Source organism: Mauremys mutica, chromosome 10 (assembly GCF_020497125.1).
Source record: "Mauremys mutica isolate MM-2020 ecotype Southern chromosome 10, ASM2049712v1, whole genome shotgun sequence".
In the NCBI taxonomy this organism is placed as follows: Eukaryota; Metazoa; Chordata; order Testudines; family Geoemydidae; genus Mauremys; species Mauremys mutica.
In genome coordinates, this window is record NC_059081.1 from 81,468,544 (window position 1) to 81,488,052 (window position 19,509).

A 19,509-nucleotide genomic window follows, 5' to 3' on the forward strand; every position below is an offset into this window, starting at 1 on the left:
GCTAGGTCAAATGCTTTGAACTGGAGTCTATGTTGATCAAGAAAGTAGGGCATAGAATAGGGCACCATGGTGACATGCTGACAGTGACCTATGTTACTTGGGGGAAGAGCTGCTGTTGGTGGAGATTTGAGCTTTATCAGTGTGCATGGCATTCTTTCTCAATAATCAATTAATATACCAGTATATACTATCACACTTCGAACAATGAAGGGCACAGCATATCTGGTAAACAGCAAACCCCAACATGTACTAGACTATGCAGGTCTAGTATATTGGTATTTTATTAGCGTCAGGCCAGCAGGTAGTTGCTTTCAGTCTCCTGCCACATATACAGCTGTGTGACAGCAAAGAGAAAAATGTAAGTCAAATAAAAATGAATATATACCTGTCTGTTACCAATTCCCCTATGATGATGATGCTGAAGATTCTTCTCAAGTTGAGAAATCGCTGCTCTTAATTCTAATTTCTCCTCTGTCAGTGTTGTTACAGACTTTGTAAGTTCTCCATTTTCTTTCAACAACAAGTCTACCAGAGAAACTGAACCTTGCAGTGGTTTCTTTTTAAAGAATTGGGGAAAAACAAATGTGAGTTCTACTAACATTTATAGCTTCACCAAGCAATAAACCAGACTCCAGTAATTTTCATTTTTAAACTTTACAGTAGGAGGCGGCAAAGCATGAAGTGCTCCTCTCCTCTATAAAAAACACAGTTGAGAAACAGGCTAAACCAGCCATTTTATAGGGCTGGCAGAAACCTTCCAATGATCAACTTTTTGATAATTTGAAAGGAGAAAATTGGGAAAAAGATAAACAAAATGTGTGTGAAGTTTTGAAAGGTTTCGACTGGTTATAGTTTGTCAGATGTTTTTATTGTGAAAAATGTCAATGAAATTTCAAAAAAATAGTAAAAATGTTTTTTAAAAAATTCACATTTTTCCACTAGCTCTGCTATTCAAGCACTTAAAATAAAAATATGACTATAAAACAAAATGCAGCAAAACTAAAGTATTGAAATTAATTAGAAAGAGCATATAAACGATACCTTTGTTCTCTTACAATTTTTTTTTTTAAACAGTATTACATTGTTGCCTAGCAATCACTGAGTCAGAGTTTCAGGCCAGAAGGGCCCATCAGATCTAGTCTTACCTCTTGAATAGCATAGGCCATAACCACCAGCCAGCATCCGCACACTATACCCAACAATCGAAACGAGACCAAAGCTGCCATATGCACAGTAAACAATTTTCTACTGACTTTTTAAATTATGTACTGCATTGTGGTGTACCTGGAATTTTGCATATTCAAATAACTTTATGTGGATCCATTTATTTAAAATGTACACTATTGCAACTTCAGTTGAAAAACAAACCACAAGAAAATTAGAGGCAAAGAACTTCATTACAACATCACTATGGTTGTACGTGTACATAAGGCACACAAGAAATCTTTTTTTGGGGGGGTGCAGTGAGCAGGGAGGCCAGCCATTGCCATCCCAGATGCATCAATTTAACATGGATCTCTAAGGAGGAATTGTGCCACAAAACAAAAACTAGACTCTTTGGGCCAGATCATAAACTGGTATAAGTCATTGTAGATAATTTCGGAGCCAGTTATTATTTATTCTAAGGTCACTTTATACTATCCTGGCAGCATAAAAGAGCCTTAAAACAGGAATAAATTATATTTGTACCTATTGTAAGGCTGCTTTACATACAGAGAGAGGCATAAAGAAGTCTTCATATAAATGAGAATCAGGCCTACTGACTTCAGCGGAGTTTTTCTGTTATACAGCAGCTGAAGATATGGCACACTATTCAGGCTTGGTTTACACAACAAAGATATATTGGCGTAGCTATGGCATTATGAGGTGTATTAACAGGATTGTTGTACAGAAGACACAGGAGGTAACTGTTTGGCTTGACTCCACACTGCTTAGGTCTCACCTTGAGTAGTGTGTCCAGTTTTGAGCACCACATTAAGAAAGATGTGGACAGAAGAGCAACATGAATGATAAAAGGTTTAGAAAACATGATGTATGACAGGGGTTCTCAACCTTTTTTCTTTCCGATGCCCCCGTGACAATGCTACAAAAACTCCAAGGCCCAAATGCGCCACAACAATAGTTTTTCTGCACATCCCAGAGATTAAAAGCTGTATTAAATGGATTATTATACAGTTAAATGCACACACAGAATATACATATAAAAAAGGACAATATAGGCACAAAAATAAATAATATTTTTTATTTACTCAGTGTGAAACTTCTTCTTGGTGCTGATCAACAATTCTGTCAAGACATGAGGGTGTCTGACAAGCACATGTGCATGTCATAGTGAGTGTTTATCTTGGTTCGGTACTTTGTTTTCATTGATGTCATGGCTGAAAATCCAGCTTTGCACATGTAAGTGGCACTAACGGGGGTCAAAACTTTCAACACGCAGAAGAGGCAGTGATGTGTTCAGCGGAACACTCACACCAGAATGTCTCCAGCGGCATCCCATTGAACCTGACTCTGAGGGAGCTGTCTGATGAAATGTCAATCAGCTCTTCTAACAATTCTGATGGAACTTCGGATGGAAGCTTAGCTTCAATGTTCTCACTGAAAGGGTTTGTAGTCCATGACTGTAGCAGCTTAGTCTGTTGTGAGTGCGGGAAAATAAGCATTACATTTGTTAAGCAGACCAGACAGATGCGCTGTTAGCTGAGGTTTAATTATGTTCAAGTCAGTGTTTTGTTCCTGAATGAAAAAATGTAAGAGCTCAAACATATCAGTAGTGCCCCCACAGACACGAACTTTCCAGAATTGTAGTGTTCTTCGGAATGCCTCGATTCTTTCACACTGGGCAATAAAATTAGTATTCTCACATTGCATAGCTTTATTCAGTTTATTCATTTCACTGAATGTGTCTGCCAGATAACCCAGTTTTGGCAGCCAGACATCTTTCAGCACTTTGGCAAATTCGGTTCTCTTATCAACTAAGAAATACATAACTCTTCCTTGAGATTAAATATATGGGAAAGCATTCTGTCTCAAGATAGCCATCTCACCTCTGTATGCATGAGCAAGGAATGGTGCTCTGCACCCAGTTCCTCACAAAGGGCAGCAAAACACCTGGAGTTTGTTGCTCTCGATTTAATAAAATTAACAAGTGTATTCAGAACACTGTGAAGACCCGGTTCAGTATCTTTTGCAGCAAGCGCTTCTCGGTGTAAAAAGCTGTGTGTCCAAATAGCACAAGGCACACCGACTTTTATTTTGCACAACACCAGAATGCTTTCCGGTCATTGCTGCGGCTCATTCACTGCAGATCCCAATGCAATTAGTCCAGCTGATTTCTGCTGAATTCATAAAATCATCTAACAGTTTGAAAACATCGTCTGACTTTGTAGTCTTGAGCTCTTTGAAGAACAAAAAGTCTTCCTTTATTTCCTTATTCCACACATACCGAACATAGACAAGTAAATGGGACATTTTTGAAATGTCTGTGGATTCATCTAGTTGTATAGCAAAATCATTGTCATGCAGCCGATCAATACCCTGAGAAACTGTGTCTTTTGACACAGAAACGATCGGTCATCTGACAGTGTCATTTGTCAGTACTTTGGCCGCCTTCTCTCCAAACACTTCCCTTGTTACTTCCATAACACATGGCATTATCAAAATCTCAGCAATCATATATGATTTTTTTGTTTTTGCAATTTTCTGTGCCACTATGTAGGATGACCTTAAAAGCTTTTTATCTGCATTAGTTGTGGATTTCATTACTGCTTTAGTATCATGCAGTTCCTTGGCCTTTCATTCAAAAAATGAACAGTGCTTATCCTTATAGATGTCCTGTTTTGTAATTAAATGCCTCTAATTTGGAAGGTTTCAAACATTCATTGGACAATACTTGTGCACAAATTACACACTGCGGTTGAGGTGTACCTCCACTTCCAGAACAAATAAAACTGAAATTCAAATACCTGTCTTCGTATTTCCTAAATTTTGTGAGGTTAATAGCCGCTTTATGTTTCTTACTCACATCACTTCCTTGATGGTCTTCAGGCATTATGGTGGTTGAACTTGTTGAAGGAAGTTCGGCATCATCGCCCTGTGGATTTTGTTGTTTTGAAGCTGATGGTCGAATTAAAAATTTATCTGTATCTGGTATTTATTATTTACACCTACAATTTTTTTCCCTGTGCTGTGGAACTTTTTCTGCTCCCGTTGAACGAGCTCCTTTACAACCAGTAACGGGAGCTAGCTAACTTGCAAGGCTAGCGTCAAACTCACTGGGCCAAGGGCAGAAACCAAGAAGTGAGCCCTCGCATGCAAAGTCTCTGGGGGCAGAGCCAGAGCTGGGCCAGAAGGCCTCAAGGCTCACCTGGCAGGCTGGGTCACCCCCACCCCAGGGGCTGATCGCAAGTCTGAGCCCTGACCTTCTGCGCAGGAAGCTGGGGCTTAAGCTTCAGCCTGCTGGGGGGCAGGGCTTCCTCTGCAGGGCACAAGGCTGCAGCCCCAGCTAGCTTCAGCATGGTCACTGGGTCTCAGATTCAGCCCTGGCTCCCAGCTTTAGCCCTGTGGAGGCAGGCAGGCTCTAGGTTTCAACCACAGCTCCCAGCTTCAGCCCGCCGCAGCACCGAGGCTCAAGGCTTCAGCCCATGGCTCCCAGCTGCTACCCCTCCCACAGCACCAGGGCTTGAGGCTTCAGCCCTGTGGCAGTACCAGGGCTCACGGATTTAGTACAGGACTCAGAGTTGCAACCCCCCCCAGCTCCTGGCTGCTGCGAGCCCTGCCGCAGGTGTTGGGGCTCCAGGCCTCAGCTGCAGGACCCCACGGACCGCTGACCTATGAGGAATAGTTAAAGAACATGGACATATTTAGACTTGAGAAAAGAACGATGAGGGGAGACCTGATGATAGTCTTCAAATGTGTTGAGGGCTTTTATAAAGAGAATGGTGATCAATTGTTCTTCATGTCCACAGAAGATAGGACAAGGAGATTAAGCATGATAAAAGGAAACTATCCTTATAGTTAGGAAGATTTCAGTATTAGAATAGGCTTCCAAAGAAGGTTGTGGAATCCCCATCATTGGAGATTTTTAAGAAGGGGTTGGACCTGCATCTGTCAGGGATGGCCTAGGCACACTTGGTTCTGCCACAATGCAAGGGGCTTGACCAGCTGGCCTCTAGAGGTCCCTTCCGCTCCTCCATTTCTATGATTTTATGACTGTCTCATGGACTACTCTCCTTTCATTCACAATCACACATTCCACCTACCTTCCCATTACAATCAGCAACATCCCTTTGACAACTACAGCAATTACTTACTTGAAAAGTAATAAAAGGAAAGTATTGTGGGGGTTTTGTTTCTTTTAATGTGATTAAGCAGTTGAAACAATGAGAATTGGCAGTAGGTGAAAAGCTCTTCATGGAGAAACAGCAAGTTTTCTTCTCAGAGTGTGCTCTGTAGCACTGGTCTAATTATAAAAAACGCACCCAGAGATTTTGAGTCACAGGGATAGGTTCTCAAAAGTCATCTTCAAATATTTCTCACAAGGTTTTTCTAGAAGCATGTTATTGAAAGAGTGGTAAAGGCAAGCTATAGCCACAAAGTCAAGATTAGGCTTTTTTGTTTAAAGCAGTTAAGAAAGGCTGGACAGGTTGGGTTTAGGGGATCTCCTTCTCCATTTACATGGAACTGGATTGAAATATGACTTACGGAAAGGACCTGAATGACAGGGCAATGTTTTGGGAAGATTTTAAAGCTATATTTAGTTTGAGACATATTTTTGTACCCAGTAAATTCTTCTGCACTAGGTAACTTGGTTCTTGGACTGAATATAATATCCAAAATACTATGGATGCTTCAATTAAATCCTTCCTCCTGTGACTTCAAGCCACAAGTGTGCTTTTGGAAAACTACTGAAAAATTTGCTAAAAGGTAAATCTGTCTCTGGATGCCTATAAAACAGGAAGCAACATGTGCCATAGGGGGAAAAAACTGACTTGAGAAGCAGCCTTTGCAATAGCAATGCCAGTAAGAGTCTAAGGCCTGGTCTACACTGGGGTGGGGGTGGGAGGAAGGGAAAATCGATCTAAGTTACACAACTTCAGCTACGTGAATAACGACTGCTACCACGCCCCCATCGACTCCGCTTGTGCCTCTTGCCGAGCTGGAGTACAGGAGTCGACGGGAGAGCGCTCGGGGGTCAATTTATCATGTCTATACTAGACACATAAATCGATCCCTGCTGGATCGATCGCTGCCCGCCAATCTGGCAGGTAGTGTAGACGTACCATAAGATGAACACACATCAACTCAACAAAAGTAAGATAATAAGTACTAAACTATTGCCCCTCCCCCCAATCTCCAAGGGAAGGGAGGAGTTAGTTCCTTTGGAAGTTGTACAAAGTTGCAGTTTACATGTAAAATTGCAACCAAAAGCAGAAATAGAAGTATATTGAAATAAAACATATATGTTGTCTCCCTTACCAGAGGTGTAGAAGAGGTCAATAACTCCGATTTCAGCTCCTTTAAAGTATGCAGTAAAGATGCTATAGCTTCATCATTTGATGCAGACCAATCATTAACTGTTCTGTTAAATACAAATTATCATGTTTTCAGTAAGTGGCTTTGTTTGCTTTTTACTAGAGTGAGCGTTTTACTTCTGGAACTTTAGAGGTGTAATTTAATTATGGTGGGCTGAGAGTAGCAATGTTTCTTAACTTCTAGGGTAGGAAATTCAAAATAGTGCCGGATATGGTTTTAGCCCAGAGGCCTACATTTTGAAACTTGAGCCTTTATTGTGCAAACTCAGAGAAGTGAGAAATCCTATTAAGGAACAGAAGTGCCATACTGGATCAGACCAGTGATGCAGCTAGTCCAGCAGCCTGTCTCCAATGGTGGCCAGTGCAAGCTACTTTAAAGAACAATAGCTTAAAATGATTTAAATATTCTTACTACTCACTTGTCTACAGTTTTATATATGAACTCATTTAGGTGGACAGCAGCAAAAAGCAACTGTTGCCTTATCTTCTCAAGTTGCTGCTGCTGTAGGTGCAATGCTTCAGTCTCAGTTGTTAAGGACAAGTTGGCATTATAATAATTTTTTATAGGACATGAAGAAAGCTCTCGCTGACTTTTCTGAGAGGCAAGATTTCTTTCTTGTTTCTCTAATTCTGCCAGTGTCTGCTGGAGTTCCTTGACTCTGTGTTCATCCCTCTGGTGTTGCAACTCCAATTCATGCTATTGGAATAAGAATAAGTCGTCATCGGTAATTTACATGTACAGACTGCCAGTAAACACCACACTTATCGATATTACTAAGTAACAACCACAGCTCTTCCTAAGATGTGCACCCTTGCTGACAGAACTATGTAGACCAAGCCTTTGCAGAGAATACTGCAAGGAGGAGGGTACCTGTCTAATTGATTTCACTTAAAAAAAGTTAAAATTAAAAAGACGGTTACTCACCGTAGTAACTGTTGTTCTTCGAGATGTGTTGCTCCTATCCATTCCAGTCAGGCGTGTGCACTTATCTGTTCTATGTCCTTCGCCCAGGCAACGGAGGCAGGCGTCATGCGGGTCTCCAACAGGCATAGGCCTCTGGCACGCTGCGCAGGGCTTAAAGCCCGGTGCCTTGGGCATGAGCCCGCACCGGGGGAGGCAAAGGGGGAACCCCCCCCCTTTTACCTTATCTAACACTAACTATCTAACTAACAAACTGTAAAAACTAATCACTAATCTAACTATGTACAAACAAGAAGCGAGAGCTAGGGTTGTGGAGGACAGAGAGCACTCCACAGTTCCAACTGGCCGTCACGGGCGGTAAGAAGGAACTGAGGAGCGGACGGGCCGGCTGGGGTATATATTCAGCGCCATAGCGGCGCCACTCCAGGGGGCGCCCAGCCGGCCCTCTGGAGTTGCTAGGGTAAAAAAGTTCCGAGATGCCGCGCACGCCTGACTGGAATGCATAGGATCAATCACTCGAAGAAGAACTATTAATTTCTGCTTCAGTCCCCTGCACATAGAATTACTCTTCTGCCACAGACAGGAGAGAGGGAGACTCTTCCAAAGACAATTCTGGCATCAGAACCATCCCCTCAACACAGCCTGGCCCTCAAAGCTCCTGCTCATCTACCTCTGAACCTTCCATTTTCTGCTCTCTGATGGTTGCTGCAGTCCTTCGCAAGGACAGGGAGGTTGTATATAGAATGTGCAGCAGAATGTGTCACAAACAGCATAGGTTGCCCAAAGATGTCTTGAAAAATGGGGAACTGTCCCTAAGGTGGGCTTTTAAGTGACTTCCAAAAAGTAAGAGACTTCTATGTACCATTGAAGTGAAACACATAGGGCGGTGTGTAAAATGGAAATTCCATTTCATTGGGAATTCTGAGGTTCCAAAATTTGTTTTCACTCTGATTTGGAACAAAACCCAAACATTTCAATATTCTTCACAAAAGAAAATTCATCCCAGAAATTCACTTCAGATCAAAATGTTTCATTTCAACAAAATCAAAACATTTCATTTTGATTTCAACTTTTATTTTATACTATAATATATATTAATATACAAAATAAAAATTCAAAACAAATTTGCTTAAAAAGGAAAAAATCAAAATGAAATGTTCGACAGACAGAATGAGATACTGTTGGAACTTTTCTCCTTTTTTCTGTGAAACAAACTATTGGTGAACTTTAACACGATTTCACAAAGCATTTTGATTTCAACAGAACTGCATTTTCTAAAGAAAATGGCTCCCTCAAAGGTTTTCTGACCAGTTCCACAAAAGAAATACTTGACACAAGTTCTAATAAAGAATATATTCTACACATTGTGATCTACCATATAGTATAGCAAAATTATCTGGCTATTTCAATATAATGGCAGATTTGAAGCTGAAAATCTCACCACTCTCTCTTTGTCTTTCTGCCATTCCTTCCGTTTCTCAAATTCTGCCCTTTGCTCTTGTCGTCTCTCTTTTTCCCTTTCTTCTTTCTTGCTTTTCTCCTGTTCTTTCATTGTCCTGAAAAGTGTCTGCAATTGTTCCCAATCAACTTTCAGTTTTGCCTCTCTTTCCCTCTGTATCTCCAAGGAGCGGATCACCTCCTGTTTTTGACTCTGAAGAGACTCCAATGTAGCTCGTAACTTGGTACTGACTTCTCTTTCCTTTTGAGTTTCTTCACAACACATTTGTACCTCAGCTTCTAGCTGCCTCTTAGATTGAATGGCTTGCTGATGTGTCTTCTCAATTATAGCAGCTAGCTCCATAGCACGGGCTCTCTCTTCATCCAGCTGAGCCCGCAGTTCTTGCACAAAGGTTTGTTCCACTAATGATTCTTTATGCTTACAAGAAGAATCTTCATTTACTCTCATACTCAGTTGTTCTGTCAAAACACGTTCATGGTTCAAAGCATTCAAAAGCTCTAAGGAGTGATTCTTCTCAACCTCCAAATTTCTCTGTAGCTCTGTCAGTTTGTTTCGTTCTTGGGACAGTAAAGCCTCACATCGAGAGTGTTCAATCTGAAGTTCCTTACGGAGATTATCATTTGCAGATTTTTCATGTTCTAAGGCCACTGACATTTGATTATTCTGAATACACTGCAATTCCAAAGCAGCCTGCAATTCCTATTCAAGAGAAATACACATATTAACACTATAACACAAATGCTTATTTGCTGGCCACACAGATTCTCTAATGTAATAGTTCTACATTGTACTTATTTATTGCATTTAAAACAAATTAAGAAGCAATTAGAACAGTCAGGGAGCAGGGGGGTTGGATGGGGCATGGGAATCCCAGGGTTTGTCAGGGGGTAGGGGGTGGATAGGGGTCAGGGCAGTCAGGGGACTGGGAGCAAGGAGGGTCTGGGGGAGCAGTTAGGGTGGGGGGTCTCTGGAGGGGATGGTCAGGGGACAAGGAGCTGGGGGGGTTGTATGAGCTGGGAGTTCTGGGGGTCCTGTCAGGAGGCAGGGGTGTGGAGAAGGGTTGGGGCAGGAAGGGAGTGGGGGGGGGGGTTGGATGGGTCGGGAGTTCTGGGGGTCCTGTCAGGGGGAAGGGAGTGGTTGGATAGTCCCAGGGGTCTGGCTGGGGACGGGGGTGTGGATAAGGGTCAGGGCGGCAGTCAGGGGACAGGTAGTGGGTAGGGTTCAGTCCGGGGACAAGGAACAGGGAGGCTTAGATAAGTGGTAGGGTCCTGGAGGACAGGGGTCGTCGGGGGACAAGGAGCAGGGGGGTTGGGAGTTCTTAGGGAGGCAGTCACCCAGCCCTCTCCCTTGAGCCCTGACCCACCGCACACACACACCATGCCCTCTGCCCTGAGCCCTGTACCTCCCTCATACACACCCAGCCCTCTGCTTGACTCCTTCATCCTCCCCCCACAACCCTAGCCCTGACTCTGGCACTCCCACCCATACCCAGCCCCCCCCTCTGCCCTGACACCTACACCCCCCCACATACCCAGCCCCCAGCCCTAACTCCAGCCCTCTGGGTCCCGGCCGCCAGCCCCGCACAGCCCTGCTGGTCTGGGGTTCTGGCTGACGGACCCTTGCCAGCCGGGGTCCCGGCCGCAGGCCTCGCTCAGCCCACTGCTGGCCTAGGTGATCAGAACCCCAGACCAGCAGCAGGATGAGCAGGCCGGCAGCGTAAGATCAACATTTTAATTTCATTTTAAATGAACCTTCTTAAACATTTTGAAAACCTTGTTTATTTTACAATACAACACTAGTTTAGTTATATAATATATAGACTTATAGAGAGAGACCTTCTAAAAAACATTAAAATGTATTACCGGCACGCAAACCTTAAATTAGAGTGAATAAATGAAGACTTGGCACACCACTTCTGAAAGGTTGCCAACCCCTGATCTAAAGTATGTAACATAGGCTACGTCTACACTGCAATTAGACACATGCGGCTGACCCTGCCACCTGACTCAGGCTCACAGGGCTCAGGCTTGCAGGGTTGTTTAATTACAATGTAGACTTCGGGGCCCAGGCTGCAGCCCAAGCTTGAGCTCTGTAAGCCTGAGTGAGCTGACATGGGCCCACCATGGGTTTTTAATTAGAAATACCTGCAGACTCCCACTTATTAGCATGAGGTTTCTGGGGAAAAACCTGGTAAATTAGTTGTCTGATAGGAAACTCAGACACTATTTTTGGTAAAAACCATCTATTAGGTCCAAGAGCCACCTTATCTTTATGTAAAATCATAAATGGCAAGTTAGCACTCAGGGTGTGCAATTCTCTCACCCTTTTGTCTGATGTCATAGCAATAACGAAGACCATTTTAGTTGATAAATAAAATGAACATTTTGCCAGGGGCTGAAAGGGCGACCTCAGGCACACGTAAAACCAGATTTAGATTCCAAGATGGGACTGGATCCCTTAAAGGAGATTAGATGTAAACCTTTATAAACCTTTTAACAGAATCGTGTACAAACAGCAATGTACTGTACCATTTACTAAAACATAGTAAGCTGAAATAGCTGCTAAGAGAACTTTTAAAGAAGAATTAGACGGCCCTTCAGATTTTAAGTATATTAAATATTCCAAAATACAGGGTGTGGAAGCTGAAATTGGAGAATCAGATTGTCCCTGCATCCAAGCAACAAATCCAGCCCCTTTTAAAAAGTAACACTTTTAAAAGGAGACAGTTTTGTAATATTAAGCAATACATTCTGTTCCAACAAGGAACGAGACTAATCAAAGTCTGATAGCTCAGCCTCTCAAGGTGAATGCACTGTGGTTCTGGATGAAGGATGTTGCCTTGTTGCCGTGACAAGAGATCTGCAGAGGGAGGAAGACTCATGTAAAGCCTGTCTGACAGATGAAGCAGGTTTGTATGCCACCACTCTCTTGGTCAAGCTGGGGCAATCAATATAATCTCTGCCATGTTCTGACTAACCATCTTCACTGCTTCTTCAATTAATGCAAAGGGGGATGGGAGAAGCATATACAGAAGGTCCTATCCCACCCAAGTGTAGAAAGAAGGCATCCAAGATGGACTGACTGTTCTTGAACAGGAGAAAGGACACTTTTTTGTTGAACCTTGTAGCAGACAGGTCTACACTAACTGACCCAACACAAATAGATATCTTGGGCTACTTGATCCTTTATGGGCCACTTGTGAATCTGAGAACTGTCCCTGTTATGCCGGTAGCCTATTGCTCTCTCCTGCTAAATGCAGATCTCGAGAAGACTGCCCCAGAGTCCCATAATCTGACCACATCAGCATATCAGTGGAAAGAATGCAGTCTCCTTTGTTGGTTCACATAATATGTAGTGGTTATATTGTCAATCTCCACCTGAACAACTTTCCCCTTTATATGAGGGAGGAATCATCTTCTGATAGAGTCATTCCTTTGGCTATATTCCCACACACAGATGTGCAAGCTCTTTTCTTAAAAAGCCCAGTGACCTCAGATTGTAAACTGAGCTAAATGGGCTCCCCGTCCACTGTTGGATACATCTGACATTTTTGTAACTGATGGTTACAGAAGGGGGACTGAACAGTATGCTTCAGAACATTTGATCTATTTGTCCACCCCTCAGCATAAGAACATAAGAATGACCATATTGGGTTAGACCAATGGTTCATCTAGCCTAGTATCCTGTCTTCCAACAGGGATCAATGCCAGATGCTTCAGAGAGAATGAACAGAACAGGGTAATTTATTGAGTGATCTCTGCCCTATTCTCTCATCCCAGCTTCTGGAAGTAAGAGGTTGAGGAACCCCCAAAGCATGTGGTTGCATCATTCACCATCTTGGCTAATAGCCATTGACAGACCTATCCTCCATGAACTTATCTAATTCTTTTTTGAACCCACTTATACTTCTGGCCTTCACAACATCCCCTGGCAATGAGTTCCATAGTACTTCTTTATGTTTGTTTTAAATCTGCTGCCTCTTAATTTCATTGGGTGACCCCTGGTTCTTATACTATGTGAGGGAAAAATAACACTTCCCTATTCACTTTCTCCATACCCTTCATGACTTTACAGACCTCTATCATATCCCCTTAATCGTCTCTTTTCTAAGCTGAACAGTCCCAGTCTTATTAATTTCTCCTTGTATGAAAATTGCTCCATACCCCTAATCGTTTTATTGTTTCTCTCTACTTTTTCCAATTCTAATATATCCTTGTTGAGGTAGGGTGACCAGAACTGCACACAGTATTCCAGATGTTGGCATACCATGGGTTTATATAGTGACATCATGTTATTTTCTATTATCTATCCCTTTCCTAATAGTCCCTAACATTGTGTTAGCTATTTTGATTGCTGCTACACATTTAGTGGATGTTTCAGAGAACTATCCATGATGACTTCAAGATCTCTTTCCTAAGTGGTAATAGTTAATTTAGACCCCCATTAGTTTGTATGTAGAGTTGGCATTATGTTTTCCAATGTGCATTACTGTGCATTTATCAACACTGAATTTTCATCTGCCATTTTGTTGCCCAGACACCCAGCAAATCTAGACCACCCTGAAGCAAACATTTGAAGACCATCCTGATTGGGTGTGCGGTCTCATATAGGGAGTGCTCAATCTGAAGTTCCTTACAGAGCTTGTCATTTGCTGATTTTTCATGCTCTAAGGCCACTGACGGTGGGATGTTGGGGTTTTGGATGAAGTAAGCACAATCTCTTGGGAAGTGTGGAAGTAGGAATTTACCTTGGGAAGAAAGGATTTTGGTGTCCAGAGCACTGTCTTGTCCTTACAGAACATGCACTAAAGCTCTTGCATCAATAATGCTGCCCAGCTCTGATACTTGCCTTGCAGACATGACAAATACTAAGAAACAGGTCTTAATGGATAAATAAAAGGTTGACACTTAAGTCAGAGGCTCAGAGGGACAGCTTGTTAGACCCCTCAAAACTAGTGGAAGGCCCCATTTTGGGAACAGTGGCCTGACCAACGGTCTGATTAATTGAACTGTTCAAATGAATCTGGCTACCTGTGGATTGTCTGCCAAGGATGTTAATGGTGTATTGAGAAAATGCACACAAGCACAAGGATTACCTCAGGAATATGTACAATAGAAATCTCTCAGAGATAGTACTACACAATGGGAACTGTTTGACCCAGGTCACAGCAAAAGAGCTTTCCAGCAAGTTGGAAGAAGATATAAAAGGGGGAAATGACATCATGACTGGTCCTCACTCTCCCTACAACAACACACATGAAAGTACTGGAGGAAAAAGACTGAACTAAGGGGAAGTGCTGGTCCCAGGCAGGAGAGAAGGAAGCCTAACCTGTTTGTACTATCTAACTGGGTGAGACAATGCTTGATTCAAATACTTCTGGTAATCTACTTTGATTTGTTTGCTATCACTTATAATCCATTAAAAGCTATCTTTCTGTAGTTAATAAATCTGTTTTATACTTTTTACCTAAAACATTGTGGGCTGTTTGAAGTGCTTGGGAAAAAATCTCAACTCAAGAATAAAAGTTGGCGCACGCCCACTTACCTTGGTAGAAGTGGAGGACCAGGTAATAAATTCATACTGGTCAGGTTTTTGACCAGGGCAAGACAGTACAACTCTGGGGTCCTAGGCTGGGGAGAATTTTGTCTGTAGCCTCTCCATTGTGGGTTCATGAGTGGCTGGCCAGAGCATTCATGAACACAGCTCGGTGTTGCCTCTGCCTGTGGATGTTGGTGTGAGTGCAGCTTGTCACAATGTCTCAGTGCAAGCGGGAACCCAGATTGGTGAGACAGAGGGCTCAGCTGTACCTCAGTTCCAGGTGGTACCCCAGGGGGGACCCATCACAGATGTATCCTCTGAGCGGACGCTGGATGTGCAATGGTACTGGTAGAAGGCTTCTGTCTACACTTTCTTGCAAAAAGTCCAGAATGGCTGGAAATCCCAAATTTCTGGGATTTGCATTGTGCTCTTGGCACCAGTTGTTGAATCTGGACCAGACAGTGAATTATGGTTTTAGTGCTGATACTCTCCTAGATAGCAATGTCTTAATGACTATGCAAGACAGAGAGACCGACCTTCTAGTACCTCCCTTTCAACAGCCAGGCTGTTAGTTGAAACTGACACCATTTGGGGTTTGGATGAAGAAAAGGACCTTGCAGGAGGATGTCCAGTCTCCATGGAAGCTGGAGTGAGGGGCTTCAATATCAGCTCTATCTAGTCAGAGACCTTGGTTCTTGTCAGCCAATGAGGAGTTATCAGTATTACCATTGCCTGCTCTTGTTTTATTTTCAGGACCACCTTCCCCAGCAGTGGAAATTCATAAAGTATGCCTGCAGCCAACTGTACGATTAGGCATCTCTCCTCATGGATGTGGGGTTTGCCTCACTTATGAAGTATTTCAGCCTCTTTTTGTTCATATGATTTACAAACAGGTTGGCTGAAAGGTGGCTGAATGTGTGAACAATGAGGTAAAAAAAACCTTCTGAGTCAGGTACCACTCGGAGTTGCTGACCTTGCACCTGTTGAGCCACTTTGCCTTTTGGTTCAGGTCACCTTTGATGTGGACTGCTCCGAAGGAAAGGAGAACTCTTCCACTGAACTCTTCATTTCCATTGCTTCCACATGTATTGCAGGATTCCTTGCTCCCCCTTAGACTGTAGTTGTATTGTCTGATTGAACCATGATGTGTTTCTCCCTTAGGGTGGGCCAGAACCTTTGCAGAGCTAGTTCAACCTCTCTCAGCTCTAGGACATTTATGCTGTGACCTTTTCCTCCTTGTTCCTGAGGCTCTGGGCTGTTCGGGTCAAGTGAGCTCCCTAGCCCTCCACGCTGGCATTGGTTGGGAGGACTAAAGATTTTGGAAGGCAGATGGACATGCCTCTGCGGACATTGTTGTGGGTTGACCACCACTGTAAGAAGCTGAACACCTGTGTTCCAGGGAATGGTCTCACACCTTTAGTATGAAGGCTTGAAGAATTCTGATGTGTGATTGTGCCTGTGGAAGACACCACGAGTCCTACCAGTTGGAGACATAGTGCTATGATAGGCCTTCTGCGGCCCAGAGCAAGAAAATAAATTCCTGGATGGAACCAGAGAACTCTTCTTGGCACTGATGATGAAACTGTTTGCCTGGAGGAGATTCAACATCTGAGATGCCACCCAAGCGCTACTGACTGCAATGGACCGCTGATCAGAATGTAGTCCAGGAACTGGTACAGATGATTTCTCAGCAACCTGAGTCTCACTATTACCACCAGCAGCATCTTTGTGAAAACTCTGGAGGCCAAAGACAGGCCAAACAAGAGTGTTTGGTACTCATAATGTTTCCTGCCGTGGGCGAACCTCTGTAGTCTGTGGTAGTATGGTCTCATGGGGATATGGAGATATGCATCTGCTAGATCAACTGAAGTGACAAGACAGACATGACAAATGACAGGACAGACACCCAGGACAGAAATGACACCTTAGAGGCCAGGGTCTCCATATGAAACTTTTGTTTTCTTCATCCACTTGTTAAGTCTTTTGAATCAAGAATGGCTCTGATAATCCTCATGTGCTTCTGTACAATGAAGAAAATGGAGTAGAACCCAGAGAACCTGTCTTCTGAGGGAACACTGACATTCTGTACCTCAAAGCAGCATCCTGGAACCCCCATATTCATCCCTTTGATACCATTATGATATGTTCTGTACAAAGTATACCTTGTGAGGTGGTATTTTAAAAGTCTTGATCTGTTGAAGATTAACATCCTGTTGGATTGTATGTGCTATCATTGTATGTGAAGCTATTACATATTGCTAGATGTGTTACTGAAATATGTTGTGAGGTTGGGAACGCCCACAGGCAGCTTTCAGTTGCAACAAAGGAGAGCCCAGACAGCATTAATGGCCCATCAAGAAAACAATCCACTATAAAGGCTCCTTACAGAAGGCACATACACAATGGCGACTGCTTGACCAATGGAGACTGACTGACCCCCATGTTACAGAAGGATGTTTCTAGCAGCTGAAAGAAGGTATAAAAAGAGAAACAGTGACATCATCACTTGGCCTCTCCCCCAATCTCAACATCTGGAAGACTCTGAACTGGGGAAGAGTGGTCCCAGGCTGGAAGGTGGTCCAGCCTCTGTACTGAGGAACTGTAACCTGCTTGTACCATATGTTAGGGTGAGACACTGCTTCATTCAAATCTTGCTTAGTCTAAGTTAGAATTAGACTGCAAATTTATTTTTGTTTTTTAGGTAGAATCATAGAATCTCAGGGTTGGAAGGGACCTCAGGAGGTCATCTAGTCCCACCCCTGTTCAAAGCAGGACCAAACCCCAAACAGATTTTTTTTTGCCCCAGATCCCTAAATGGCCCCCTCAAGGATTGAACTCACAACCCTGGGTTTTTGGATCCTTAACTAATTCTTTCTTGGCCTGTCTTATTACACTTAACTGCCAGTTTGTGCACCTTCCTAGTAGCCTCATTAAGATTTGACTTCAAATTTTGAAGGATGTCTTTTTGCCTCTACTGGCCTCCCTGACTCTGCTATTTAGCCAAAGTGGCATTCTTTTCTGATTTGAATCATAGAATAGAATCATGGAATATAATTAAAAGGGAGACACCACTTTCCTAGGACTGTCAAGTGACCGGCATAGGGCTTGAACCCACAACCTTGGTGTTATTAGAACCACACTCTACCCAGCTGAGCTAGCCAACCCAACTTTGAGCTCTATGCCTCTACTTATAATCACTTAAAATCTCTCTTTCTGTAGGTTAATAAATTTGTTTTATATTTCACCTAATTTCATCTGTGGTTTTGGGTTGAAGTGCTTGTGAAATCTCAGCTCAGGTTACAAGGGGTAGTGTATGTTCATTCCACACTGAGGGAGTGGCCAACTTATTAATGAGTTTACCCTGTCCAAGGGAACCATGAGCAGTGTAAGACAGTACATCTCTGGGGTGCAAGGCTGAAAAGCTCGGAGGGAAGTGGCTGGAGCCTCTGTTGTTGGTTCCTGAGTGGTTGGGAGATCATTCCTGTAACCCAGCTGGGTGTGTCCCTGCCTGTGGATGGCTGTGTGAACACAGTGCCTGCCAGAAGTTTGTAGCTTGACATGAGCATCACTGTGTGAGGGACAACCCAGGTTGGTGGGTTTGGAGGGCTCAGCATCCCCACATTCAGGTTGCATCCCGGGGACCCCATCACAAACGCTCTCTATCACTCCCATATCCAGAAGTTTCACTGTGGATCAGATTGTGTTTTATGGGGTCATTGGAACTGGGTGAAGAACAGATGAGGTGGAGCCTGCAGCTCGAAGGAGTATCCGTGGCTGACTATTTCCCTGACACACTTGTCTGTGGTCGATGAAAACCATTTCTCTAGGAAATGGAAACTCCTGCCCCATAGCTTCAGGTGTGCAGAGGCCTATGCAATCTTTGTCAAACAGCATTTTGGGTGGGGCTGAGGTCACTCTGAACTTTCACCACAGACCACAATTCCATTGTTGTCCCTTGGGAAATCTGTTATCCCTTTGCTGGTACCTCTGTGAGGATGAGGAGCATCTCTGTCAAAAACAGTCTAATATTCTCTCCTCAGGGACCTTACTGGGGAGGAGACAGACTGTTTGGATTTTGCTGCACTGTCAGCCAGAACCTTATTCAGCTTTTCTCCAAAAAGGAGGGAGCATGTAAACTTGGCATAGCACCTGCTTAGAGTAGGGGGAGGAGTCAGATGAGTCAGAGGATAACTCCTAGGTTTTGTGTGCTTTTTCCTTTCCTGTTTAGCCCTTTAGATTTAACTTTTTTAGGGTGCTCTGGGAGCACAGAAGTTCTGCTGTGGCTTTGGTGTGGTCTCTTGCAGCTAGCTTTCCTTAGGACCTGGAGCCCATTCAAGAGGTCTATCTCAGAATCCTCACTCACTGGGTCCCATTCCCACTGGGAGCAGGAAAAGAGGAACTCATTGTCAGAGCCCTCCTAATTAGCTTACGGAAGGAAGGGGGCTGATTAGAAGCCCTGCTTCTTTCCCCAGGGTGCTGAGAACCCACTTTAAGACTTGGAGAGCCTAGGGGGACCTTTGTTCTGCCTGGGTCCCCTGGGACTTCCCCATGAGTCAAGTAGTCAGGGTTTTCTTCAGTCTGCACTGGAGTTCCTGGTCCATTTTCCCCCCACTGGAGTCCTGGATGTCTTGGTGGGTATGGGATCCCATCTGCCCATCCGACTCACAACCCTGAGACTGAATGGAGTTAGGTCTGGAAGGCTGGGCACAGGCTGGATACAATGTACCATCTGTCAAATCTGGGAGGGCTTCCCCACATACAGAACATTCCTTGGGGTTGACCCAGTACTTTCTTGGCAGCTCTGTCATGCCTCTATGGGACAGAGGAGCTGGAAGGGAGATGCTGCAACAGAGGCTCGGAGAGGATTCACCCCAAGGGGTTATCTGACCAAGGGGGGAGGGAGAATACTTCTTCCCACTGCCCAAAAAACTGAGCAGAAATGTTAAAATAGAAGGAGAAAGGGTGGGAACAAAAGAAACTGCCACTATGCTGCTGTGGAGACAGAGAATCTGGCAGCCAGCAGAAGCAGAGGCAGTATGGCACCAAGTCCTGAGTAG

General features: G+C 43.7%; 1 protein-coding gene across 2 annotated transcripts in view; it reads right to left on the reverse strand.

Annotated features, from left to right (window-relative positions):
- The window catches only part of PCNT (pericentrin), a 271,822-nt gene that overhangs the window by 16,947 nt on the left and 235,366 nt on the right, over nt 1–19,509 (reverse strand). For both annotated transcript variants that reach the window (XM_045032451.1, XM_045032450.1), the window contains 4 exons: nt 8,897–9,613; nt 6,953–7,230; nt 6,478–6,580; nt 386–556 (listed from right to left, as the gene is read on the reverse strand). In XM_045032451.1, coding sequence (XP_044888386.1) covers nt 386–556; nt 6,478–6,580; nt 6,953–7,230; nt 8,897–9,613 — 1,269 coding nt within the window. The remainder of the gene's footprint in view (nt 1–385; nt 557–6,477; nt 6,581–6,952; nt 7,231–8,896; nt 9,614–19,509) is intronic.